Source organism: Gallinula chloropus (assembly GCF_964237585.1).
Source record: "Gallinula chloropus genome assembly, chromosome: 13".
Classification (NCBI taxonomy): domain Eukaryota; kingdom Metazoa; phylum Chordata; class Aves; order Gruiformes; family Rallidae; genus Gallinula; species Gallinula chloropus.
In genome coordinates, this window is record NC_140098.1 from 18,203,172 (window position 1) to 18,230,313 (window position 27,142).

Genomic DNA, 27,142 nt, shown 5'->3' on the forward strand with positions numbered 1-27,142 from the left:
TGGACTGCGCAGAATTCTTCCAGTCTCCTCCACTGCCAGCATACGGATCACGGAGAAGGGACGCGGATGCGGAATAATCCTTGTTGAAGCTGCAGTCGGAAGAGCTTGCAGTTTGCGATCCGCAGCGCTGCGCAGCCAGTACGGCGAAGGTCCGATGGGAAGAGTGGCTTAGTGCGCTGCCAGGTGCCCGTGCTTCTTTTAAACTCTCTAACATAGTCATAATTTGTACCTGAATTCACACATCCACAAAAAAAAAAGAGATGAAATGCTTAAAACACACTGCAGCGATCACCACATTTACCTGCTCATCAGGGAAATACACAAACAAGAGCATGCACAGGGAAACAAATCGGTTTCTGGATCTACAGTGAAACTACTATCAAAAGGAAACTGCTGTGATGGTTCTTACCTACTTAAACACCTGGAATGTCACTCTCTTATTTGTAGAGAGCCCTGCTGCACGCTCACATCTGTACATATGCCCAGGAGAGCGTGCTGCCTTCCCAGTGTTTTTGCAGTGTGTGGCCAGATGCTGAAAGCGGAGCACTGAACACGCTTGTCAGCATGTGTTTATCGGATTGGGACTCGGAGCCAGGAGCCACCATCACATCCAGGTGAGCCACTGCACGATGCAGAACCTCCAGAGCCACCTGCTCACTGCTGCAAAGATGTGACAAAGCCTCAGGCACCAGTGGGTTTTCTCTTGTATTTAACTAATGCAGTAGCATAGTCTTGATCTCTTCTGATCAAACTGCTAACTAACCAAACGATTACAGTGGTGTATGACTGCAGAGCTCCAGTGGGCAAAACCAACCCGTACATTTCTGTACACCCACCATAATTCCCAAGGATAACAGGAGCATAACATAGTCCCAGCCTTTTATTTGCAAAAAAATAAGTCTCATTAGTGCCATGTATTTAAGAGACTGGAAGAAGACAAGTGACAGGTGTAATTCTGACCTGTATCGAGATCTCCAATCACATATATGCTGGCTCCAATGGGCACAGCCCCATACACGAAGGAAGAACTAGTTGGGATACATAGGTTCTGGTCATTTAAATAAATCCACCTGTAAATACAATAATAAAATATCTGTTATGTAATTTTTATCAAGCACATTAAAAGAATTCCAGGTTCTTTTTGCAACTGCCATTTCTGAATCCAAAGCAGAGTGTACAAGTTCACTTGTTATGTAAAACCAGATGGGAACGTTGTCCAGTTCTGGTCAGTCTGGGCTCCTCCTAGCCAGGAAAAGCAATAGGTACTGCTGTTCTGAAGTTACTTTATTTCAGAATAGCTCTGCTCATCTGTGTAATGCCTGGAACAGGCTGCCCAGGGAGGTGGTTGACTCACCTCCCCTGGATGTGTCCAAAAAAAGGGTAGATGAGGTACTTAGGGATATGGTTTAGCATAGGATGGGAACGGTTGGACTCGATGATCTTCAAAGGTCTCTTCCAACCCTGTGATTCTGTAATCTATCTCGAATAAATTCTTACTGTAGTCACCTGGTGCAAGCCTCTGGAAGAGAGCAGGCACGTAAGAGAGCTGCTTCAACAGCTACACCAGTCCATTTGCTACACAGAGAAAATTTTAGGCAGCTTTGTCTTAAAATCAGTAAAGTCAGAAAAGCACTCCCAATAGTCCACAGTAGGAGAAATAAAATTGTTGTACTGTTATCAGGCAATGCCTTCTGCTATATAATCCCCTAACTTCTTTAATTGCACTGTATCAGTGACAAGAGATCCCCAGCCCAGTAAGAGGAACACAGCACTAGGCAACACTTAACTTGAAACGCAGCACAGAAGACTGGAAATCAAAACGATAAGGGACTTGGGGCAAGGAAAGAGATGACCATTACCTGGATCTGACACAACCTTCCCAATCACGTCCCAGGCTCTTTTCAATCACCTTTTAGCTCCTACTATAATCTCACAAGTCCCCCATGTTCACTTTAAGCATATTCTCATTTCAACACTACACCAGCCTGGTCTTTCTACCATGTGAAAAGCAGCTTTCCAGGCTGCAGCCTTTGGAAACCAGATAAGCAGGTACTCATCACCCACGTGGGACACTGCTTGTGAAGATGTCCCATTTATCTAGTCGCCAGCATCTTCTCTATGGCTCTGAAATACATTTCTGCAAACTGCTACTGCATTTTGTGGATGCTATCACACACTATTGACAGACCCTGAAGACATACAAATCTATGCTATTTTAGGTGGCTGTTCCTACATCATGTATTAAATAATTTACAGAGAACAAGTTTGAAAAGCTTTGAAAAGCATTCCATGTATTTTCCTGGCCATACCTGGTTAACTCAAGGGAAAAAAGTTCAGAAAAGTCTTCACAGATACAGCAGACCTTTGAAAATTCTGCATTACTTTATCTCACAATTCAGCAGTATGGCTTTTTTCTGGAGAGGCTGCTACGTATCAATCATCTTGGGGAGAGAGATCAATTTTTAAAGGCCAAATGAAGGATTGGCTGTCCATTATTTTGTCTGTGCTATACACTGAAGGATTAGGAGTCTACAGAAAGCAAGGGAATGGTTTGTAGCTGTCACAGAGGACAACAGATGAACTGAGAAAAGGAGAAGTCCTCTACACAAACTCTTACAGAGCAAAACACCTCTCACCCTATTTCATTAGCTTCCTTTCCTTGCTGTGGGAAAAGGACAGTCAGTATTTTCACTGCTTCTTAGCACCAAGTTACCTAGAATTACGAAAACTGAGTAAGTGGCAGGGAACTGCAGAAAGAAGACCACAGTCCCTTATCTTTCTTTTTTAAAAAAAATAAACAACCCTATATATAAGACCACATTAAGGTAGAGGAAATAAAAACAAAATTAGACACATTTATTCTAGGTACTGATCAAGCTTGGGCTTGGAAAACATGAACTTTGGGCATCTGCATGAAGTACTCCAGGTTTTGGAGTTTAAATAGAAGAACCCCACAGCACAACAGCGTGAAGCTGGGCATTTTCACACTGTGCATCACAAAAGCTCAATATTCAAGTATCTGTAGTTGTTTGTGAAAATTTATTCTCACCCTTTCTCAACATATCTACTCTGAAAAACAGGCACAAACTTTTCAGGAACACTTACAAGCAGCTTTAGCAGTTTAAAACTAGGAAGGAACAAAGACAGGAAGGGCAAGGGGTCACATTTCATCAGACTTTGACTAAGCTCCAGCTTAATGCGGGCTGTGCCTGCTGTTTGAACAGTATGGAAAAAACACCACGACAAGAAATTCAGAGTCTTCAGGAATTTGAAAACACTCCTTGGAACATAACTCTTGCGTACTTCCCTGGGATGGACGGCTCCACTCAAACCGAATCCGGGGGCTGCGGGGGAGAAGGATGCACCTCTGTAACCAGAGGCAGAAGCAACTGCTCTGAAACTGAAATATGCCTCCACTCAAATCATAAAAGGGGAAGGAATCTGGATTGTTTTCAGTCTTAAAGTGATAGAAACAAAAAACAAATCCATCCACACTGCTGAAATTAATAAGCAGGATGGTAACGGTTTTACTTCCCAGTGGGAAGTGGATAGAGAAGTGACACAGAACCCATGTGTTCCAGACACATCACCTGAAGCTCTCACCAGCCGGGAAAGGAAGCCTACAAAGGAATGAACACCCTCTCCCTGTTCCTCTCTGACAGCACTATCAGTCAGCCAGTTAGTTTTCTCATTACATTTGCATAAGCACCTTCTTTTAATGAAATTCCTGCAGACTGAATGGCAGAATCTTCCTAACTACACATACGATCTTACAAATGCAGTTTCCTACTTACATTTGCTTACTTTTACAGTGTTCCAGCAGCAAAAAAAAGAGTATTTTACGGAGTTTTTACCAAGCATTGCTTCTGAAAACGTACCTCTCAGCTTCAGCCCCCTCAATACCTGCAAGTTTTGACAATTCTTTTGAAGCAGGAGCTCGTGACAGGAAGGAAGAAAGCCTATCCCCCTTGCAGACCACCCCAAAAGGCAGCAGCAGCGATACTCAAGGCCAGAGCTCTGCACAGAATCCTCAAGCCAATCTGTGCTCGATAAGGTATTTCCAAATATCCACACTGAAAAGAAACAGTTCTACAGACATCATCTGATTCTCTACATGCCTACGTGACGCAAAAAGGCATATTATAAATTATGACCTCTGGTAGAAGGAAAGACTGGTCAAGGAAAGACTTATCAAGGTCTTTAATTCATAGTTAAGATTTCCTGCTTTTTATAGTGCAGACCAAGACTGGATCAAGGAGTGAAGGATACCCTTACATCTCCATCTCCCACTTTCACATTTTTTAAACTCTATTTTTGGCTTGATCAATACAGTAAAAACCAGAATATGATTCACACAAAGCTGAATCTATAGCCTTTGGGGGAAAAAAAAAAGTCTGCATCCTGAAAAATCCTGCAGCCTGACGTACATATTTTCTATTCTCAGGTCACCTAAACTCACCCATGTATATGACTAAAGACAGGCCCACAAAACATTTATTAATTTTAAAAAAATCTCAGTGCCTCAAATATGCTGATTATTTTCTACATTATCCTGTCCCCGTTCCATGTGTATGCTAGTATTCTGTCTCACTTCATTTATTTTATTACTTGTTTATGCAGTATAGCTTAACAGGAGTCTCAATGTTTACTTCTGTGGTAGTGCAGAGATCTCAGCACACCCCTACTCCTCAGAACTGTCTGCGTCACAGTTAAGAATAACAGTTTTGAAAGACTCTGCACTGTGAGTTATTCTGGAGTAAATTACTGTCAAAGCAAGCGATATTAAGTTAAGCTTCAGTGCTTTAATCCAACTCAAGCCAGAATTATGCTGGTTTATATGAATTAATATGTTTATATACTGCTGTAAGTACATGCTTAGACATACACAGTAAGTAAAACCCATAACTCAGATCCTCACAGGGTGCAAGGATGATCTGGATCCTGTATTCTCCTGTAACGACAGCTGAGGCTCATGTGAGAAACGATGTGGATGACGCACGTGTGCATTGCTGCACATCACTGTAAACCAACACTATCTGATGGCTGAGCCCAGTACAAAAACCCCTTCCCACTCAAAAGGAAAGTGAACATGATGGAGCTCTGCACTTACTTAAAAACAGCTGGGAAAGTCTGCAGCTCGTTAAGGACTCTGCAATACTTGTATGTAACTATTAAAAATCCACTACGAATTTTAGTTTGAGACTGCTCGAATTCATACGCTGGGCTTTTGACCCGCTGTTGCTAAACGACCTCACTGCCCACAAATCTCTCTTAACCCAACATTTTTGGGCTTCTGTCAATGTGACATTTCAGCTTTGACAGTTTCAGTATTACTCTTTGCTGCCACTACTACAAGAATGCACTGTGGAATCTGAAGGTGTTCATGTCCTTCACAACGACTTTCGGAAGCTCTGGTTTGAGGGGGACTGATTTCCTGTATTTGTTTCAGAAAGCACTGCTGAAGAAATAAATGTACTCTTCAGCTAAAACTTAACCACCTTGTAGCAACTGCACAGTGTTGAAGATGAAGAGTCAGTCTTTGTGTCTATCACACTGGCTGAGCGCTGAGGAAGTGAAAGATTTTTTCCACCTGTGGTAAAAGCTATAGCATCACTCAGGCTTTACCCTTGAAGATGAAGTTGCTACGCCATACCCTGCACAGGACAGCAAGTGATACCCAGTGCAAGTGGAATTGCTTAACTAACCCAACACATGCAGGATCAGGTTTTCAGAGACTTGAAAGCAGCATGTTATTTAAGCTTTCATCCTTTGCTCAAAGTGATTTAGACCTGTTCTCCACTGTTTCTAAACCAGCCCAGGAAATACCACCACCCTCATGTCTTCCAGAGAGGTAGCCTGCTTTCATTTGCAATTCATTTGCTACTTGTAAAACCCTATTACAATGAAACTAAGATCATTTCCCAGATTCAATCTCACTTCAAAGGAGGGCACCAGGCAGTATTTTGCCTCAGTGTTTGGCAGGCAGAAATACTTGGCTCACTGCATTCCAAAGGGGGGTCCCTTTACGGCCGTTTGCTCTCTTCTCCCTGTAGGTACAACTGCAGAGGGCTCAGTCTCTGCCACAGCCACCCTGGAAGGCATCCCTCCAGCTCAGCACCCGGGGATGCCGGGGTGCCTGTCAGACCCCAGGAGCTGGAGCGCTGGGACATGAGGCAGTGACACTGCACCCTCTTCTGGCCACAACACCCCTTCTGCCTGCAGGGCCGGAGCCAGGCGCCTTCCAAAACCGGGCAGTACAAAGCCCAGCCAGCAGCACCGGAGGCAGAAGAGCCACTGCCATTGTCCCTGTCTTCACGGGTCCCCGTTTCCAAATGGGAACACTCAGCCTGTGAACCACCTGCAATGCAGGCGCAGATTTACACTGAGTTCAGTTTCTAAGCTCAGGCTGTGTGCAGCAGACCAGAACAGCAGAGTCTGAGCATCTCAGCTGGTCCCAACGTGTCTCCCCCAGCAACTGGAGACTGCAATGACTGCTGCTGCCTCCCCTGTCCCTGTGCTCAGCCCCTGCACCACTCACACAACGTGCCAGCTCCTAGAACAGGAGCAGAATCAACTGGATTTTTATTATAACATCACTTGAATCCTGCCACACCTCTGGGAAGGCACCAGAGAGACAAATCCACAGACCTTCAGTACTGCCGGGCAGGCATCTGTGCTGCAGTCAGCAGGTGGCACCAAGGACTCACCTGCAGTGCCCAGGCTGGAACCTCCCAGGCTTTTCAAACTCCACTTTCTCAAAGCTCAATCTGTATCCACCAGTGAAACAGGTTTACAGTCCCTGGTGAGGAATCATCAGCTATTATAGAGCACCTTTTGAAGAACAGAATCAGCCTGGAAATATTTCAGGCAAATCAACCAAAAACAGCAAGCAGGAGCTTGGGGAGCATTACTTTCCAGAATCCTTTCCCTCTCAAAGGCCTCTGACCAAAGAGTTAATCAGCTTTCAGCGATTCCCCACATCCCTGTAGGACTAGAAAACACTACAGAGCAGCAGCAGCAATCGCCTGTCTTATCAGCCTGTTTCCTACAACCACTCTAAGGCATGGGTTTTTTCTAGCTTCATTTGATTATACCTAGTTTAAACATCAATTTGAACAACACAGAAGACCTCTTCATAGAGAAATTAAAGTATCTTTACATCTGCATCTTGCAAGAAAATTACATAATGAACTTATATTTACTATGCTATTTTTGTGTGCTTTTATACAGGTCAGTCATAATCAGTCCTGACTTGTAACACAGACATATTAAGCTCCTCCACTGTCAACAAACCTTGAAACATCTGACCACAAAGCCTTTTTCTTTTTACTTTTTTCCAATTTAGTTTATAAAAAAGGAGAATAATCCAATTTATAGCTATACATGAGAACAAGAGCACTGGAGGAAGCAAAGCTTGTCAGCTATGACTGGAGATTAAGATGACTGCACACAAAATTCTGTCTAATGTAGTATTTTGAACAGTTACCACACAGTAAGGTGGATTCCCCTACCAGAGCCAAGCAATAACAAGTGAAGTCATCAGAAGCAGATTCAAACCACACAAAAGATTAACCATGTACAGTGTGCTGAGGTGGCACTGGAATGTATAGCATCTATAGTGCCTTTCTTGTGGCAAAAGCCTACATGGGTTCAAAAGGTTGTTGCAAGCACATATAGCTGATTGCAATGCATGGACCTTCTTTCTTCTAACTTCCCAAAGCTGCAAAGCCCTGGAGACAGGCCTGGATCATGGAGAAGTAACCTTGTACATACATACGCTGCTCCAGGAGCACTCAAGAGGAGCCTAGGGCTTGGGTACAGGTGGGGACAGCAGCACTCTGCACTTGGGGAATGTACAGGCTGCAGGGAGAGAACTAGCAAACTACCTGTATGAACACAAGCTATCTGCATGAGCAAGGTGTTTCTCCTGCTCAGGGGCACAGGCCTAGGGCTTCGAGCATGGTAACTCAGAGGGACAAGCCACCCAAGCAGATGGGTCTTGGGTAACAGCCACACTGGATTATAAAAGGTAACATGAGTAAGACAGGTTTGTGGCAAAGATTTAATATGCTTTGAAGTGCTGGAGCAAGGGAAGGGGAACAGAAAGGTGAGTGTGTAAGGCATGTATTTTTTTATGTTTATAGCTGTAGCTAGTTACCTTTTAAACTCATCATGATAAAACTCAGATTTGCAGGTCACCATCTCACTGGCTTGACTGTCGTCACGACTCCTGACCCCACCAAATACATAAAGCTCGGAGGCAACTCCACAGGCCACTGCCCCAAATCTGAGAATCCAAGTAAACAAACAAAGAAGTCAACATACCAAAGCCATTTCATGTATCCTTCTGAACTTCCTCAATTATTTACTTTAAAAAATTTATATAAACAGGCCCCCCTTTATATGTTCAACAAGATTAGATGGGTCATGAATATCATCTGCAAGTACTTAGTTCAGACCATGTAATGGAAAACAACAGGAAAGTATTTATCTCTGGTCAAAATCTGAAGTTCCCAGTGAACTACAAAGCACAACTTCCTGCCACCAGAGCATTAAAAAAGGTTGTACATGGCAATCTAGTCCCCCCCCTTCCATTTTCACCCACCTTCTCTCTTTCAGAGGACAGATTGCTGTCCACTGCTGAGTCCTCGGGTCATAACACTCAACAGATTCAAAGAGTTTTCCGTAGAAGCCTCCACCCATTGCATAGATTTTCTTCTTCATAGCTGCATAGCAGCCAATCTTGTGGCAAAAAAGAAGTAGTATGTTTAAAATCACACACAGATGCACAGTATCAAGAGCTCAGAACTAACTGCATACACATTCATACACGGATGCATTCGGGTTGCCTGTACCACAGGTCACAATGCCACGCACAGGAATTGTCAGCCAGTTTTCTTTTGGTACAAATGAAGCAGCAACTCTCCCTCATTTCATTTTGAAACTACTTGTTATACCTTCTACTCAAAGCAAAAGGTTAGAAATACAAATATTTATGTGGGCATTAACTATTTAACAATAAATAATGTAATAGCATACGACATAGTTCTTACCTTTCTAACCATGGTCAAGTCTGGCTGCTTGGTCCAGGTCCTGCTATAAATATCATAGCTCTCCATAGAGATCAGCTCCCTTTCACCGTCCTCACCTCCCAGAATATAGAGAATTCCATCAATCTCTACCACACCAAAATTATGCCGTGCCTAAGGAAGTGAAGTCAACGTTGTAAATTCGTAACCACCCCTGTGAATAACAAAAGCTTTTTTTTTTCAGCCTATCTGCCTGCAAAATGATACAGGTATTAGGACTGGGTTTGGTTTTGGGTTTGTTTTGTTTTTGGGGATTTCTTAAATGGTGAACTCCTCAACTCCAGAATAAAATCAGTAATTTATTCAAAACAAAGGGTATCAAACAAGGACAGCAAAAGCCAAAGAGACCACACAGGAGAGTGTTTCAGTTTGCACAGCATTTTGCCTGGCAGTGTTTCAGTTTGCACAGTAGTGGCCTCTACAACAAAGCTGTTGCTTTCAGATCTCTGGTAGCAAAAGGTGGACCTATTACCTGTGCAGAGACAGCTCTTCTTTTCTGTATGTAGGAGCACAGCTACTCTGTGTCTTACAGTAAGCAGGAAGCTTAACGCATCCCAACTACAAATGTAGCCAAAACTACAGGCCTTTGCCAACCAGAGACCTTAATCCAGACAATGATTTCTTAAAAAACACTTATATCAGAAGATAAAATCACAGGTGTATTAAGGATACATGTTTACAAATAATAAACTGTTACTTTTTGATGGAAGGCAAATATGGAGAAGGAAGCGAACTCAAACCAAACAAGTCTAAGTGCCTCTGCAAGCCAAGTTCTGTGTGTTGGCCAGTTCTCTGCCCATCTTTTCTGCACACTGCTCGTATGAGTTTCCTTGCACACAACACAAAGGAAACATAAGCACACTTTTACAAGACCAGTAGATAAAGAATATTAATCACATTGTGACTGTGGAATTGCTGAAACTTCATAGTTTAGCTTTACAGCTAGCTCTTCACTAATAGGTTTGTTTTTTCAGACTCAGAAGTCATTACCAGACCAGAAGGCCAACAAGAGGATTTAAACAAGGCAGACTGCAGCGCTGTTCTGAATGCATAAGATGCAGGTGACTGGAGATTCAGAATAAAATTTTGCAGAACAAAAGGAACATTTTGCCAGAGGAAAAAAGAAAATAATCAAATCCCCACAGTTAGATAGTGATCTTGCCTCATTCATTGGTGGTAAGGAACTCCAAGAATTGGTATCTGGATCGTATTTCTCTCCAGAGCTTAGTGTTCCCTTGTTTTCGTCCTGACCACCAAGCACAAATAAAAATCCTTCTGTAAAACAAAATGTAACACAAACTTAAAAACAGGACTTGCACCTGTAGACCGAGAAAGACAATGTGACAGGTGAAGGTAAAACATGTAGTTATATAATTATACTCCTGCAGATGCTCTTCAACATATTCAGTGATGCAGCAGATAGGAATTTACTTAGAACATGAAATACTCCTAGAGAGACAGATGTAGCAGATTCCCACAAAATGTTGTGGGAATAGTGATTTTAAGACACTCAGATGACAGGGATTTTCACAGCATAAAGCAATGTTTTGGGCAGACAAAGGGGAAGTGTGAAATAACCCCAGTGCAGTCAATCTTTAAGGAAAAAAAATATTGCAAACCTTATCTCAGATTTTGAGGCACTGGTAAGTTTTCATAATGTTAACTTTACAGATACAAAGTTCCCCTTTACCTGCTGACAACACTCCATGATTGATCCTTGGAATACTCATAGGAGCAAGTTCAATCCAGAGCTGTCTATTGGGATCATAAAGAGGACACATACACCGCATCACTGAGGTTGGTTTCCGTGATCTGAACACAGGGTGGGGAGGGAACAAACAGAAACAGAAAGACAAGACAGAGTTTTACGAGTTCACTGTTAATGACTTGTGTCCAAAGCTTGCTTGCTCATGATATAATATATATTCATAAAGTGTGACATTTTCCTGGTAAGAAGGGCCCCAAACCGAATATGTGTAGGTTTATTTTTGTACAGACTGGAGACATATAAAGCAGATGCACTTCATTCATACTGTATCTGTCTGGAACATTTGTTATGGAGGAACTCTGAACAAACTAAAAAGAACAGAGAGTATTAGTAATGTCTGAGTAAAGCAATCCACACTCTGATGTGCAAAATGTTATATGACTATTTTATCACACTTCTGTAAAGAGCAAACATCTAAGTGCTAAACTTACTTAAAGAGGACAAACCCTTCCTCTCTACTGCAAGGGGTACTGAAGAAAAGAAAGGGATTAGTATGTGGGATAGGAATTTTCACCCAGCATCTCAGATGTGCCAATGATGACTTGTTTTAGCTATTACAAACAAAATAGTTTAACTATTTTTTACATTCACTGTTTAAGATTTACTATAGACACTTTTCATATCACTAGAGAAGCATTTCTCCAATGTTCTGTGCTTATTCTGAGCAAAAGCTATTTGGTTTAAAAAACCAACCTAACAGCCAACACTTACTGAACAAACAAACACCATCTACTCTAATTCTACTACATGTTGAATGCCAGAAAACTACCACAAAATAACTACTTATTGCTGAATCATTTACAAAGGTATTTGAGGCGTGTCTGACAGACCTTAACCCAAATGATAGAGGAAGCAGCAGATTATCTGCACATATTCTCTCCACACTGTGTTTACAGACATGCTGCCAACACTAGGTGCTTGTATTTTACTAACTGTGAGGACCTTCAACGCCACTCTTGGTACTTACACTCTCTCTTCTCCACCGACTGTCACTATACACTCGGAGTAACCCCGGGGCTTGAAGGAGGCCAGCATGGCCTCTCCCTGCTGGGGCGGCGTCAGGGGGATGTTGTTGCATTCTTTGACGATCTCCCGTACCAGGGGCTCGCTCATCATCTGCTCACGTAAATACGCTGCATCTAAGCCCGACACCCACACTGCTGACATGACATCCTTCATGTGAACCTACAGAGAGAGACAGAGAGACATGCCAGAAAAATCCCCCAAACTTTACACAACAGCACTAAGGCATGTACAGATGATTTGTATTTACAGAAAGCTATTTTTGATATTTAGAAGTAATAACAAAATCTTCAACACAATGTTATTAAGAAAATGCATCAGGTCTTCCAAGTTCCACTACAAATGGGCTATTTGCTTTCCCTCCACAAAATAAGATTATATCATCAAATGCCAAAAAGGCACTTTTTTTTTCCCCCTCAATGCTTATTAAATAATAAAAACAGCAGATGATGAATCATCAGCACAGCCCTGAAAGAAATGCATCTATTTTAAGTTCCCACCAATTAGAACACACACACCAACTTGGGTCCCAATCAAGATAGGAGTATTTGGATGGCCTGACCTTTCTTGATTCTGAATCATGAGAAATCCACCTAATCACCGCTTCAAAGACGTATCTTTCATTTCCAACATTGAGCTTTTCCATGGACAGCACTTCTTTCAGTTTTTGAGGAGTCAGTTCCAAGAATTCCTCTGTGCTGCTGACATCTCGAAAGTGAGTTTCCAGATACTCTGAGGCAAGGTAGTGAACATGATGCAAACAATAGTGCAGTGCAAAGTCCCGAATACCGATACAGTTCTCAGCAGCTATGCAACCTTCTAAAAACTCACAGCAGAGAGTTTTTAAGTCTGTAAGCAGCAGGAGATCAGCTGCCTGTACCACATCTTGGATAGTTTCTTCATTTAGCCTGATCTGCAAGAATTAATTTAGAAGTTATAGCTACTATCACTCATTTGTTTCATGACATGTCCATGTTCATTACACACATAGCCAGTGGCCAAAAAATGGGGTATTAATGCCAGTGGAAAAATGATGAAACATTGACTATGACCCATTTACACATTAACCCAGGGATGGAAAGGCATTTGCTTGACAGGAGGTGTCAAGCAGAATTTTGTGGCTGAAGTAACCATGAAATTGCTCATCTAATCTGAGAATCCCAAATTAATTTTGCTGTAATTAATATATAACTGTTAAAAAAGCATGTCCAGAAGAGAATTTCAAGCCACATCTGCCTTTTCATTTTCTGCTGAACATTAGACTCACTCAGCAATGCCCACTTGGTTCTGAGTAAACTGGACACACCAACTTTGATTCCTGATAAAGCCCCTGGCACAAAGATCTGAAGGGGCACACTGTCAGCATCCAGAGGCCAGAGAGGTGGGCACGAGGGTCAGGAAGGGGGGATGCCCGACGTACTGTTCTGTTCAGTGATGGAGTCTCAATCTCAGGCCTCTCTTACAGCTGTAAAGGACTGTGTGTTTAATGCAAGCTACTGAAGGTAGCCACAACTCTGGCAGAGCTTACTGCCTCTACTTCACACCCACAGCCCCAGCGTGATGCACCACTTCAACACAAAGCTTTAAACCTTGCTAAGTTTATCTTTCATTAGATCACTGTTAAAACCCAGGTTCTTCTGCCAAATAATTCAATTTACATCTAAGTTTTTTCTAATACCATACCTGCCCACTGAAGATGTAATCTAGTATCTCTTTCATGATATCAACAGATATCCCCTCAAGTTCAATCTTGTACGTTGAGCCATCATCCTTTGGAGGATTATAATTCAATTTTGTTCTAAGAGAGGAAAAAAAAGAGAAAAAAAAAGCTTATAAGCTATGCATTGCTTGCTCTCAGTTTTCTAAAGAAACAAGTACTAGCCATGGACCACTTCAGCTCTAACAGAGATGGGAAACTCAATGTGATTTGAAACTTGTCTCTCTCAAATTAGCATCATAAGGATGGTCTCTAATATTGCTCATCACATTTCCAAACTGAACAAATGCATTAGCCTGCAAACCACCCACAGCATTAAAATGCCCAAGTAATTTTTTCACCAGCTCATTCATCACAAGCATCCAAAAACTTCACTCAGCTTCAAACAGAACAGCAGCTCTGCTTGACAGATGAAACACAAGAATCTTCTTTTATAAAGGTAGAAAAAAACAAACCAACCCACAAACAAAAAAACCCCACCCCACTCTACCAAGAAACAAATAATCACAGTGAGCAGCACAAGTATTTGGGCTGCAATACCATTTTGAGCAGTTTATGATGTTATCAGGCTAATGCTATGCCGCCTGGCTGTGACCAAACTGTGCGCTCAGTTACAGGAAACAGCCCATGTGCTGCTCTGCTGAGCTTTAAATATTCATCTACATCAGTGGACACTTCACTTATGAGCAATTTCTTTAAAAAGACCAGGAATAGTTTGATGTGCCTTTGAATACAATGGAAGGAGACTGGGGGAAAAGATGAGGAAATAATAACAACAGAGCAGACTGTTTTGCTTTCCATCATCTGTCAGTTCAAACACTTTTTCCAGGACAGACAATATAAGTGTTCAAAAGGGAGCAGTGTTCACCAGTCTAGCGAAACGAGCCACGAGAGCTAATAAAAGATGGTTCAGAAGATCTCTTTTCTAGGCTTTAGCCAATGAGGAATACAATATAAAAAGACTGGAAAACTTGTTTCACAACCTCTGGGTATATATATATAAAGTATCTACATCTATATCAAAGCACATTAAAATAAAAGCCTTCAGAATATTTTTGTATTCATTTGAGTACATTCTTAGAGTTAGTTTCTTAATGTGAAAAGCTGGGGCTTTGCTAAGCTTAAAGGATCCAGTTTGTCACAGTCTTCCACTGCCTACAGCCATACTTAGGAAATACCTCAACAGGACTTCGCTCAGGGCAGGTCCTGCTTCACTTACTCATCCCAGAATGAACTCATTTCTCACAAAATAAGATCTTGCATCAAATAAAATCCTAGTCTGTAAGGAGCTATTTTTAAGTGTGAATAAGGATGGTATTTTTAGCCCTGAAGTTAATCATATTTGTGGCCTTGTTTCTATATCACTTTCCTATGGTGCAAGAGACCCATCGCCAGCGAGCACCCTGGGAGGTGTTCCGATGCGCACGTAGGACTGTACGGGGTCTGGAGCTAAGCTGCCTCTGTGGTAGTACAGCACCTAGCACTAGTTACAGTAAAATAACAACAATATTACACAGATTAGGAAATTGTCTATTTCCTAATGCCTGGAAGGAGATTAGAACTATAAATCCTGTTCTCCACACAGGCTAGGTGACTTCCAGTAAACACAAGCTGCAACAGCAGACACGGGGTTGCTGCTGCTGAGCTGAAAGCTTTGAAACCCAACGCACAGCTCCAGCGGTGCCACACAACACACCCCTCATCTCACGCCAGCCCTGCCCGTGTGGGACACACACTTTTCATGCCTATAAGCTCCCAAGGAAGGAAAGAGCGTACCCACACGCAGAGGAACGCAGGAGTTCAACTCTTAAAGCACCACAGCTCCTTTACATGCATTTTCAAGCCTGTCCAAACACCTGCATTGTAATGATGCTGACCACGCTCCAGCTCTGGGTTTCCTGGTTTGTAATGAAAGCTGCATCTTGCCTCCTGGGATGAAACTGTGCTTTCTTTTCATTTCACATAAAACATATCAAGGTTTGCAGCATGTGGCTTCCTTCACCAGACAAGAGAGTCAGATGGTATCTGGACCTCACATATGTCAGGTACCTATGAGTAGTAGCTGGTATGTCCACACACATGGTGGTATGTACTCAGAGTCTGCACAGTGGAGCACATCACAGGGCTTAAAACAGATGCAAGGCATATAATAAACATGTTGCATGCCAGCACTAATGGAGAGATTAGGGAAAGGGCTAGTGCTATTTATCACTGACTTTCATCTTGGCATCACCTGTACACACCCAAGCTAAATCACCACATTGCACGGACTTTAGACTGACGCCTCCTGGTAACAAGAAAGTGTTGTTCAGAGTTTTTGGGTCTTATCACGCCAGATGTTCTAATTACTGTGTACTTTTTCAGACATCAACCTGAAAAGAAACAAACCAATCACTGGTGCAAGCCCAAACCACAAACCCAAAGCAGAAAAAATAAACTTGAGAACAAAACTGATTTCAAAGTTATAGATACTCAGAGGTAGGTAAACACATTATGCAAATGCATCCCAGTTCAGACTAAGCTTTGTTCCTATCATCTGTCCCGAGAAGCAGCAGTTCTCCATACCTCTCAAAACTTTGATTTGTTAGTTAATAAAACACTAGGTTATTTGTTTTAGTACAGAGATTTCTAAGCTATGACACAACAACTGTTCCCAAACAGCAGCTGGAGGTGCTCCTTGTCCTCACAAAGTCCTGCAGGATGGCTACGGGCTTTTAGGAGGGAAAAGAAAGGTGCAAAGACAGATTATAACCAGAATTTGGGCTGGAAAAGTTTGAGATTGTGAATCTAATGTGGAAAGAGAACTGAAAAAGGAGAAAAAAGTAGGAAGCCTGAAAGCAGAGGAGCAAGGAGGCAAGGAGCCATGCCTCATCTTGCATCACCCAGCATCAGCTGTTACCTGCACCCACACCTCACTAGCAAACCAAGGTTTGGGCATCCTCACTGTAACACACGCAACAGACACAGTGGGAAAGTTTCAAAACATCTGTTCCATGTTCGGAAAGACAGAGCGGACAACACGTTGTGAAACACTTACCCCATGTCCTCTATCAAATTTCCCTTTGGAAACACAATGCCTAACTAGTCTAGCTAAGCTGAAGCAGAGGTTCTTCCAACCTGTCAGCATCCCAGGCTGGAGGATGCTTTCTTTCCCCCATGCTGATTTATTCAGCCTACAATTGGTGCAGCAGAAGGCTGGAAGTGCCAGGCAATCCAAGGTGCAGAGATGTGCCAGCTGCAGCACGGCTGCTCCAAGGACACACACGCGGAAGCTTCCTCCTCTGGACAACATTTCTAATTACTTTAAAACCACTCTAAGCTGCAAACCAAAGCAGAAAAGGCTGCCCCAATCTTCCTTAATTCAGATCAAAGACCAGAACAGCAAGATTTAAGGAAATAAAACCCGCACAGCCCAACCATCTGGGAGCAGAGTGCAGCCGAGACACATACAGGGCTAGGGGAAAACAAAACAAGGCAACTTCTTCATCCTGCTTTCTTAAGCAATTTAATTTTGAGCAGCTTGACCTCCATACATGTTTTAAAACAGTTATTTCCATTTTTTAAATTAAGATCATCACAGTGAGCAGGAATCGCTTCTGGTAACATGAATAAAATGTTCTATAAATTCACAACATCCATCCCAACCTCTGGTACCCGATCAGGAAAAACTGCCTGGCCCACACTACCTCTCCAGCAAGTGGAGTAAGAACAACTGGGTTTCTGTTGTGTTTTGATGTTGTGTGCCTGTGTGACAAATTTAGAATCTGCTCTTCCACATCACTTAAGGAATACAATCCTAATGAGTCATCTTAAATGACACTACATAAGGCAGAACAGGGAAAAAAAATCCAATACCTCTTCTGTATGTGTAAGCAACAGCATAAGGAAGGTAAATTGTTAAAATGGAAACAAGGGCTAAGAACAAATGTTGATGCTGCTGGGAGGCACAATTCACATTTAATGGCATAAAGCAGATTAATTTTTTAAAAAACAACAGATAAATTTTAAATTTCAACAACTATGGGCAGTTTAAGATGGATGTTCCAACTCACCTCTCACTCTAAAAGAGTACAACAGGGAAAAAACACACAGGCAGCCTTATAGCCCCTGCGAGAGCTGCCTATGGGACAGCTAAGGTGCAGGAGATGCACATTGACAAAGGGTCCATATGTCTGAAAATTTCTTTTTCCTAAGTTTTACAGTTGACAGTTTACAGGAGATGGATTAAAAAACCCCAACAAACCCAAAACCACAAAAAAACCAACCTCCCAAAACACCCAACTAAGCAAAACAACTAACAAAGTGAAAACCAAAACAAATAATTTGGCCTCCGCCAGTAAAGCCTGGGTCAGACATAAATAAGTGGGAATATTTATCTTTGAAACCTCTGCCTTATTTGTAAACTGCGATGAAAAGATAACCAGTGTTTATTTCCACAGCAGTGACATGAGTTATACAGAGAACAACCGCCTAACTCTTGGAATGCTTTCATCCTTAAGAGTACCTGACAGGGAAAGAAAACAACTGTTGGCAAAGATCGTGCCTTTGTAAACGGGGATGCTCTGACCACATTCACCTCAAGTGGGTTTATAACATTTACTCCAGTGAACAATCAGAAAATCTGGGAAACAAAAGACAGAGGCTTTGTTTGTGATGCTTTGCAACACAAAACTTCTACCTGTTCTCACGTCATGGCTGACCTACTTCCACAGCTAGAGCAGGGTGTCGGGAACAAATCTGCTGGAGACAAGAGGGAAGCACTTGTCTTTTTGAAAGGAGCTGTCTTTCCAAATTAATGATTTTGCTCCAGATGAAGCAAAGGGCTAGTCTACACAAGCTCTGCCAACATTGCCACACTAACAAACTTTGGTATTACAGTAGCAAAGCCATCCTTCCAAACCACAGGGTAGTAAAATTCGGTTCTGATGATCTATCCTTTACCTGCACCAGTGTTTCAGCCTTCTCCAGAAAGCATTAGCATTTCAAAATGAAGTTATACCTCCAACAAATGTTTCCAGCAAAGACATGCACCAGACCTAGAACACGCTCACAGGGATGACTCAGTCCCAAGAATGACAAGCCAGTACTTTGAAATTTTGCATCAGTAAGGAGAAAACTTAAAAGTTCTGCTTGTGATGCAAACACAGAGTCAATTTAGTCCCCTCCAGAACTGGCCCTGCTTATGTAGGCTCAAGTATATCAAGCACAAGCTTTTCACATTAGATCTAATTAAGTCCTACCAAGGACTGACCATTTTAACAGTGAATTTCTTTCATTTCTCTGCCTTTATCCCTGCAACATTTTCTCACGAAGGCTGCTCTTTCTGCGTGCAAAAACCCCTTAATAATCACATTATTAAACAGGTCAGACACAAAAACATGATGCAGCAGTTCACTCCACCCACTGCCACCCTCCAAAAAGATATTTTACAACCAAATCAGAAGGTTTTCTTTGAGGTCGCACCCTGGCCTTTAGCAGCACACATAAAAGAGTCTTCACCACACCCTGCAAGGGGTGCCAGCTCTCAGAGGATTTTGGCTATGGCTTTCCTACGTCTCTCTTCTTAAGATGATCTGTAACTGCAACTTCAGGTCTGAAGGCAAAGCAGTCCATCCAGCAGCACAGCACAAAAAAACTGCAGAAGCTGCTTTACTTGGTTTAAGAGAAACAACAACTAAGAGTAAGTTAATTTGTTCATCTGGTGGAAAGTTTAAGTCAGGCAAAAAAACATAGGGCTTCCCCTCACCCATCAGAAAGACAACAAAGCAATTTCTTAGCAGCAGCCCAGGGGACATGCACAGGGCTCATGGGCTTTGCTCAATAAAGAGCTTGTTTACCCTGAACATCTGAAGTTACTCTGACTACACTGAGCTCATCCAGAGCTAGACTGCAATCTAAATTGGAAATCTATCCTCAACCAGCACGTCCTGCCTAAACACGTGTGTTAGCCCTACGTAGACAGAACACACACTTGACAAACACAGTCCCCAAGAACGGACCTTTGGAGCTTCCTGGCAGCAGTAAAGTGTTGAGAAGCACGTCCTTACCATTTCATTTCACTTTCATTTCATTTTAGTCAACTAGGGAAAAAAATAATTAAAAAAGACAGTACCAGCCAGCTGAGCTTACAAACAAGTCAAACACAGGGCAGGTGGGCCAGGTGCTGAGCACCAATGGTCTGTGCCACGCACCTTGTATGAAGTGCAGCTCCACATGGAGCCACGTAGACCTGGTTCAGCAGTTGGTTATTTGGCTCTTCTCACCTGAAGCACAGGTCTGTTCTGTATTTCCTGCATTAGAAATACCTGCCAGGGGATTTGGATAGGTGGGTTTGGAGTCTTCTCCTTTGTTTTTAAAAGATGGGGAAAAAATATCTAATTCCTTTCGAAGCATCTCAAGTAACCAAATCTCCATTGTATTTATGCCATTTCTGTGCTTCACTTGACACTCAAGTTCATTCACTAAATAAACAACTTGTGAGACTTCCAGTCCACATCAGCTGAAAACGTAGCTTTCTAATAAACAGGAATGTTACACCTCTCAGATAGCAAGTTGGGAACACGACTTCCTTGGAAAAGCAAAGGAAGGTATCTCTGAAATACAGTTTTAAACCAAGAAAAGAGCTGCAGAACTGTAAAATATGTCTTCTTTCAAACTAATTCTGCTTTTAAGTTTACAGTGGTTTTATAGAAGGAACCAGCATAGTACCATACCCATGCTGTTAAACTTCTCATTAAATATACCTAAGAAACGCAATGCTGTGCAGTGTCCCTAATAATCCAACCATTCCCCTGACTTACTGAAGTCATATTTAGAAAACATCAACAAACCTGCAGTGAAAATCTGGTTTGATCTGTTTTTTATACCTCATTTATCTTTATAGCTTCTTGGAGAAATAAGGATCAGAGTCCCAGAAAGGTTTTCCTAAGTACTGGTAAGCATGACGTCGAAGGGACAAAGGTACAAGCCCATGAGTAGCACTGTGGGACAGCTGGAAGATGTGACAAGCACTCTGCCTCTTTGGGAATCCAAGTCAGGGACGCAACAGACCTCCATAGGTAACACTCCACTGGTACTCAGTACCAGGACGGGTAGAGAGCTTTGTACGATGTATGAAATGAGAGGTCCTGAAGAGACAAGTTTTTAACACCATTAGTTACTTCTTGTATTTGTCAGCCAACAGGAGGAGGAAGTTCCTTTCGTAACTGTACCCAGGAACACACAAACAGAGCGGGTTCAAAGAAAAAACAAATCACAAAGTCCAGGCTCATCAACTCCAGATCTCCCTCCAGCCACCCAAGCTCCTTCAGTGCAGCCCTGCTCAAGCCACAAAATGCATTTTAAAGCAGGCAACAGGAATTACTGATAAACACGGTTGTTTTAATAATCAAAGCTTTGCTAAACAAGGCAATGAATGCAGGTGTAAAACAACCCAGAGTACAAATCACCCAGACATCCCAAGCAGCTCCATCCTGCCACACCTCCTTCCACCCCAACTCGCCTCTTACGTCAGGCACGCAGACGAACCGCGCGTCCCCAGATGCAAAGAACGGGCAAGAAGCCTCATCTCAAGTTCTCCTGCATAAACAAGATGCTCTGATTTCCAGTTCTCCCTTTGCCTGACATGTAGGAGCAACCCAACTGTTATTTTCTTACTATTTTGAGCTGGGCAAGAACCTTATTGCTTCCTCCCTTCAGGCCATCTTCAGGGGCTTGTTGGAGCAGGAATATAATTAAGAACTCCCCATTCAAGCCTGGTTCAGTGATTTTTATATCCCTGTTTAAACCATAAGCTTTTAACATATGTTTAGCACTGCTGCCTCTCAACTGCTTCTCCAAACATAACATGCATTTAGGCACTTCTCCCGAGTTACACCAGGTAGAGAGTTCCTGGACAAGGCAACTATTTTGATTTATTCCTTCTCAAAGTTTCAGAGACTTTTACAACTCAATTATCACTAAAATATCACAGGTAATGTTTGAATTTTGTTTTTTTTTTTAAAAAACAAAACTATACCTAATTTAAAAGACTTAAAAGCTTGGAAGGAAAATTCTAGCCTGATTTGTTCCTGTCTTCCTACTGTCTGTGCAGCCTGTAAAGTTGCCAGGAGACTGCCAGAAACAAACTTCTCATAAGAAACCTTGACAATGACGTGGCTTTAGATCCCTCCTTGACAGAGCAGTTACCACAACGCTGCCCTACATGCCCAGTGAGGAGGGAACAAGACCTGGCAGGAGCAGAGAGCTATTCAACTAAACCAGAACTTGAAAGCACAGGGTATTGACAAGCATCTACCTCCCAGCTTCAGCGGTGTTTTGGATGTGTGACTTCAGTACTGGTCCCAAACAGAAAAAGTTTTGGAAAACTCTAAGAGCTCTCTATAAATGTCAATAAAAAACAAAGGGGGAGCAGGAAATAAGCAGCAGCAGCTACTGGCACATATTAGGATCTACCTCACATCGCCCCACAGTATTTATTGTCTAACAAGTGTAACAAAAGTGGCCAAATCACACCTTTTCCATGCACTGCACAATGGACACCCCGTCCCACTTCTCACACCAGCACAGAGGGATGCTCACAGTCATGCTTACACAAGGATGAGGTCTCCCTCCCCACACTGCCTGCCCAGCTTCATGACAACTCAGGATGCTCCAGGAACCATCACACAGAGGAAAGTGGCAGGGGACATGTCCCACCACATCTCCACAGAAGTCTATTTTGGCACCAGCACAGAGGCTGTGTGGCTGTACAAGGGTCCTACAAGGTCTGCAACACTTCAGAGATATCTGAAGGTTGAACAGCACAAGTGAGAAGATGCAAACACTGTCAGGTTATTTCTGACCAAAACCAATTTACAAGCAGTGCAGCTATTTACAACTAAATGGAAAATAACATGAACTTAAGTTCACATTTTTATTTAGCTACATTATGCTTACCTAGAAAAAGATGAAAATACGGTTACTGGCTCATTACTAAGTTAGAAAAGCCTTGGGGAACAGTACAGAATACATTCACCCATCTGTAATCTGTTCACGCAGATGCTTGAAAACCAAGGACAAAACTTGCTGAGGTTACAAAAATGTCTTCATTTAATTTCTAATACAGCAGCACAATCCCTCTGTAACAACATTAAGTTCATCTAAGAATCTGAGCTTAAATACCCTCATTGTTAAGGTGGTTCCCACATGCTCCCTGTGATCCAGGCAAGGAGACAGTAAGCTAGCAAAATCTTAGGAGCTGCAAGTTTCGGCTGGCCAGGAACGACCTGTGCCAGACAGTGACGGATCAGTTCGGATGAGAACATCTGCTGCCACTGTTGGGGATACCAGGAATACTTGGACCAAGTCTATTCTATAAAAGGTTTGTGGATATATGCTACAACTTATGCCAAACTTTACTAGTGCAAGCACAGCTTCTTCTGGTAAATGCAGCACTCTTACGCCACCATAATTAACACTAGGCCCACAAACTCAAGAAATTAAACCAGGGCAATAGAATTGTATCTACAATTGGGAGGATGAAAAGAGCCAAAACAGCACAGGCTTCTGGCTGATTTGTCACAGAAGAGAAAATCAAGAGCTAACCTGGCTTGTATTTAACTTCTCTGGTGTGCACAGCACTATCATACTGAGCCAAGCCATGCTTTGTCCAATGGCAGTCTCTTCCTGAGGAATCCTCCTTTTCTCAGGCTCAGGAACATACCACAAGATGTTAAGAGATATGCAGGAAGACTTCTGTCTTTTGTAAAGGACAGGATATGCTCCAGGGGCACACAGAGGGATTAGATAAACCTGTACATCTACAGCAGTTCTGTAGGAATTCACATGGGCACCCCAGGCCTCACTGCCCTCAGAGCAGCTTGGCATTAGGCAGCTGAGGCCAAACATGAAGAATCAAAACTACCACAAAAATTAAAAGTCTTGCTGGTCCTGCAGACTGGAAACTTATTAATGAAACAGGCTTTTTTCTTTTTCTTCCTGTACTTGCAGAAAGTACCCTATGGACAAGAAAGACCCATGACACCACTAACAGTTCTGCTTGTTTCTGTGTCTCCATCACATCTTCTTGTCCTCTTCCCACTGAAGCTCCCATTTTTGAGCTGCATGGATAATCCAGTTGCCAAACAACTAGAGGGAAGCAACATAACTATAATTTACAGGTGTCCTACTCAGAACCAGTCAGCCAAACAGCTTCCATGCAAAACTAAGAAACAGGTAATGCTCCTCTCTCTGCGGCTGCACAAATCCTTCAGCACAGACTCTGCTCACACCCAACCACCCCCTCAGAAAGTCCATGCCTACTTATTTTCCTACTCACACCCTAAACTAAGCGTTCATGCAAACCCTTCACAGCTTCTGAACTCGCCCACTGACTTGCCCACAGCCACAACACATAATGACACAGCCAGATACAGCAAACACCACGCCAACTCATGCTTCCACTGCTTCGCTGCAAAGTCTTAAGTTTTGCATATCCACTCATTTTTCTTCCAAGTTTTATTTCTGAAGTTAGTTAATGGATTTTTCTGACCTTCATATTGGAAGGTTTCAAGTGAAAGCAACCCAAATCAATTGGCATTTGGAGAACATAGCAGCCTCTGGTACCAGAGCACACTTGGGAATCACCTACCCTTGAAATGCAAGGGCATCAAATTCTTGAGTCTCCTGCAATAACTTTTTATATAGAAACCTAAACCAATATCTGGAAAACCAACACTCAAAACAAACCAGACTTACATAGACCTAGATACAGGCTGGAGATTAATTTTACCTCCAAGAAGAGCCACTAAAACATTACTTTTGGCTGGAAACACAATGCTCCAACATTGGCAACCTACCTGACCAATTCTACCCAGTGCGAAGACCGGCTGGGCTAAGAGAGAGATCCTGGAGTGACAGGAAGAAAAGAAACAGGCAGCAGGTAAAACTCAGGGTCTGCAAAGATCAGCAATACCAAAGTGTTTCTTAACATGCTGTACAAGAACTAGGTACATGTAGTTTTGGTTCTTTAAATCTTGTGAGCCCAAGAGAAAATATGAGTAAGCTTAAAAACAACACAAAAAACAACAATCCCCCCCCCCCAAACATATTTATATATTAATGCATGTAACCTACTTTCACACATAGTTAATGAGTTCCTTCATAGGATCTGAACCTGAACAATTTCAAGTCTAAAAAACCCACAACTCTAATGACTACAAGTTCTGCTGCTAATGTGGGTATGTCTGGCACTCTGACTCCTCACACACGCTTAACTCCCGTTTCCCCAGTACATTTTTCAGAGGTGAACAAAACACAATACTTAAGGATGAAACTCCATTAAAAGGTACTTCTCCATAAAATAATTTACAGTATCTTTTAATTAAGAGGTCTCTTTCACAGTAAAAAACTGCATGTTTCCTGTAACCTCATCTTGCTGCCACAGTAGAACAGCAGCTTTTCCGAAACGACCTCTTCCCATCCAGAGCAACCATCCTGCATCTGGGTTTCAGATATGTCACACAGTCATTTAAAATATGATGACCAACAACCTAAGAAGTGTTCAGGTATTTTGAAGAGCATTGATCAATGGCTCATTTCAATTTCCTATCTTTGATTTGCCTTTCACCACAGTCTTCCAAAATTGCTCCTCAAGATGAGCAGTGAAAAAAACAAGTAGCACATAGGCTCCACGGTGTCTTTTTTTGAAAATCCTGGCTGACCTTCCTTCTCTATGAATTTTATTTCATGTCTCAGCTCCACTAGCTAAACCCACACAGAGAATGGTTTCTTTAAGTCTGTCCATGAACAACATCCATTGAAAAGTTAAGCAACAACTCTATATTCTATTGTACTCAAAATGTCCACATTGTGCTACAATGTTCACCCTAAATACCACACTGCCTAAAAGCAGACAATAATGGGACACTGAAGCAGGTTGCACTTTCCTGCAGAAGAGCATGCAGACTCCCCATCCCCACCTAGCGCAAATACACAGATTTTATGACAACTTCACAGGGAACTACAGCTGGAAGGAATGCCCAGCCCTTACCAGCCTGCTACCAACTTACAATGACCCTGTGTTTCAGTGATGCTGAAAGGTCTGCTCCTGCTTTACAGACTCAGACAAAATTGCTGTCTTTATTACCTGCAAATGATAGGACTTAAAAATAAAAGCCCTCTGAAATGAACCATCTGTATCTTCTGTTTGCCCTCTCTGATATGCAGATATGCACTATAAAAAATTTCTTATTGCAAGTGTATTGTTTTTACTTGATGTCATCAGACTCATCACCACTGAGGGCACAGAGAAGTCCCAACTGCTGTCTGTGGCTGCAGCAGGACCTTCCATGAAGAAGGTTTCCGTGAGAACACAGCACAGGACAAAGCGCTTGTCGGGCACCTCAGAACCGTGACTGTGCTAATACAGCTGCTCCTCTCCAGCGCCTGCTGCCAAACCCCACAGTTCTGGCCTCACACGGTGCTGACACCCACTGCCCAGAGCAGCCAGCTCCCCTGGCACCGCCAGCCTTTAGCCCCACCGTGGCAATTCCCCAGTGACGTTAGATACTGCCCGGGCACGGGGGAGGAGGAGATGAGGAGACAAACTGATTTTTATTATTATTTTAGATTTTCATTTAAAAGCCGATGTACTTCAGAATCCACAGCCGTCGCCTGGAGCCCCGTCTCGCTAAAAGGCATCAAGAGGAACACAAAAACCAAACCCACCCGATCCCGAAGTGCTGACTCGGTGCAGCCGGCGGTCCCAAGCCCCAGCATCCGCCCGGCCCGGGGCAGGCCCACCGCACGGGCACGGGACGCTGCCCCGCGGCCGGGCGAGCGTCACAAGTTCATGTTTTCTGGGTCGCCAGCTTACACCAGGTACTCGGCAGCACTCACGTTGTTGGGGGCGTTTATTTCCCCCCCCCCCCCAGTGGGTTAAACACCCTTTCGACCGGGCAAAAAGCAGCAGCTGAACGCGGAGAATACGACAGCTCCTCCGGTGGAACTCAGATCCGCGGGGGAGCGCTGGGCGGCCGCGGCCCGAGGAGGGAAGGAGGGAGGGCGGGCGTCGGCCGAGCCGCTGCTTTCACCAGGACGCGCGGGAAGCCCCGGGGCCGGGCGGGCACCCTCGGGCAGCGCAGCGCGGGGAGACAGGCCCGCTCCGGCCCGCCACCGGCAGACGGCTACCCCCCCTACCCCGCCGGCCTCCCCCGACTCCTTCGTCCTTAAAAGAAGCCAAGCCCGCTCCTTACGTAACCGCAGCGGCCCAGTACAGCCACCCCCGGCCCGCCCCGCGGGAGCACGGCCTCCCGCCGAGCGTCTGCCCCGAGAGCCGCGGGCCCGGGCTCGGCCCCGGCAGGCCGTACCTGATGTAGGGGCTGGCGGCCGCCAGGATGTTCTTCTGCACCGGGATCTCCTCCCCCTCCAGCACCAGGTGCGCGTCGCAGAAGCGGCTTTCCTCGCGGAAGGAGCTGAGGGCCCGCAGCAACCGCGCCGGGTGCTGCGGGTCCGACACGGCGCTCGGCCCTGACATGCTGCCGGGCCCAGCCGAGCCACGCCGGG

General features: G+C 43.4%; 1 protein-coding gene across 1 annotated transcript; it reads right to left on the reverse strand.

The window, feature by feature from the left end:
* Window positions 1-27,142, reverse strand: GAN (gigaxonin). Its single transcript, XM_084269882.1, has 11 exons — window positions 26,947-27,142; window positions 13,564-13,678; window positions 12,443-12,793; window positions 11,825-12,042; window positions 10,780-10,901; window positions 10,252-10,364; window positions 9,054-9,203; window positions 8,606-8,742; window positions 8,159-8,287; window positions 961-1,070; window positions 1-229 (listed from the first exon to the last, which is right to left on the reverse strand). Exons 1-11 carry the CDS (start codon window positions 27,111-27,113, stop codon window positions 48-50), a joined length of 1,794 nt encoding a protein of 597 aa, XP_084126008.1. The 5' UTR covers window positions 27,114-27,142; the 3' UTR covers window positions 1-47.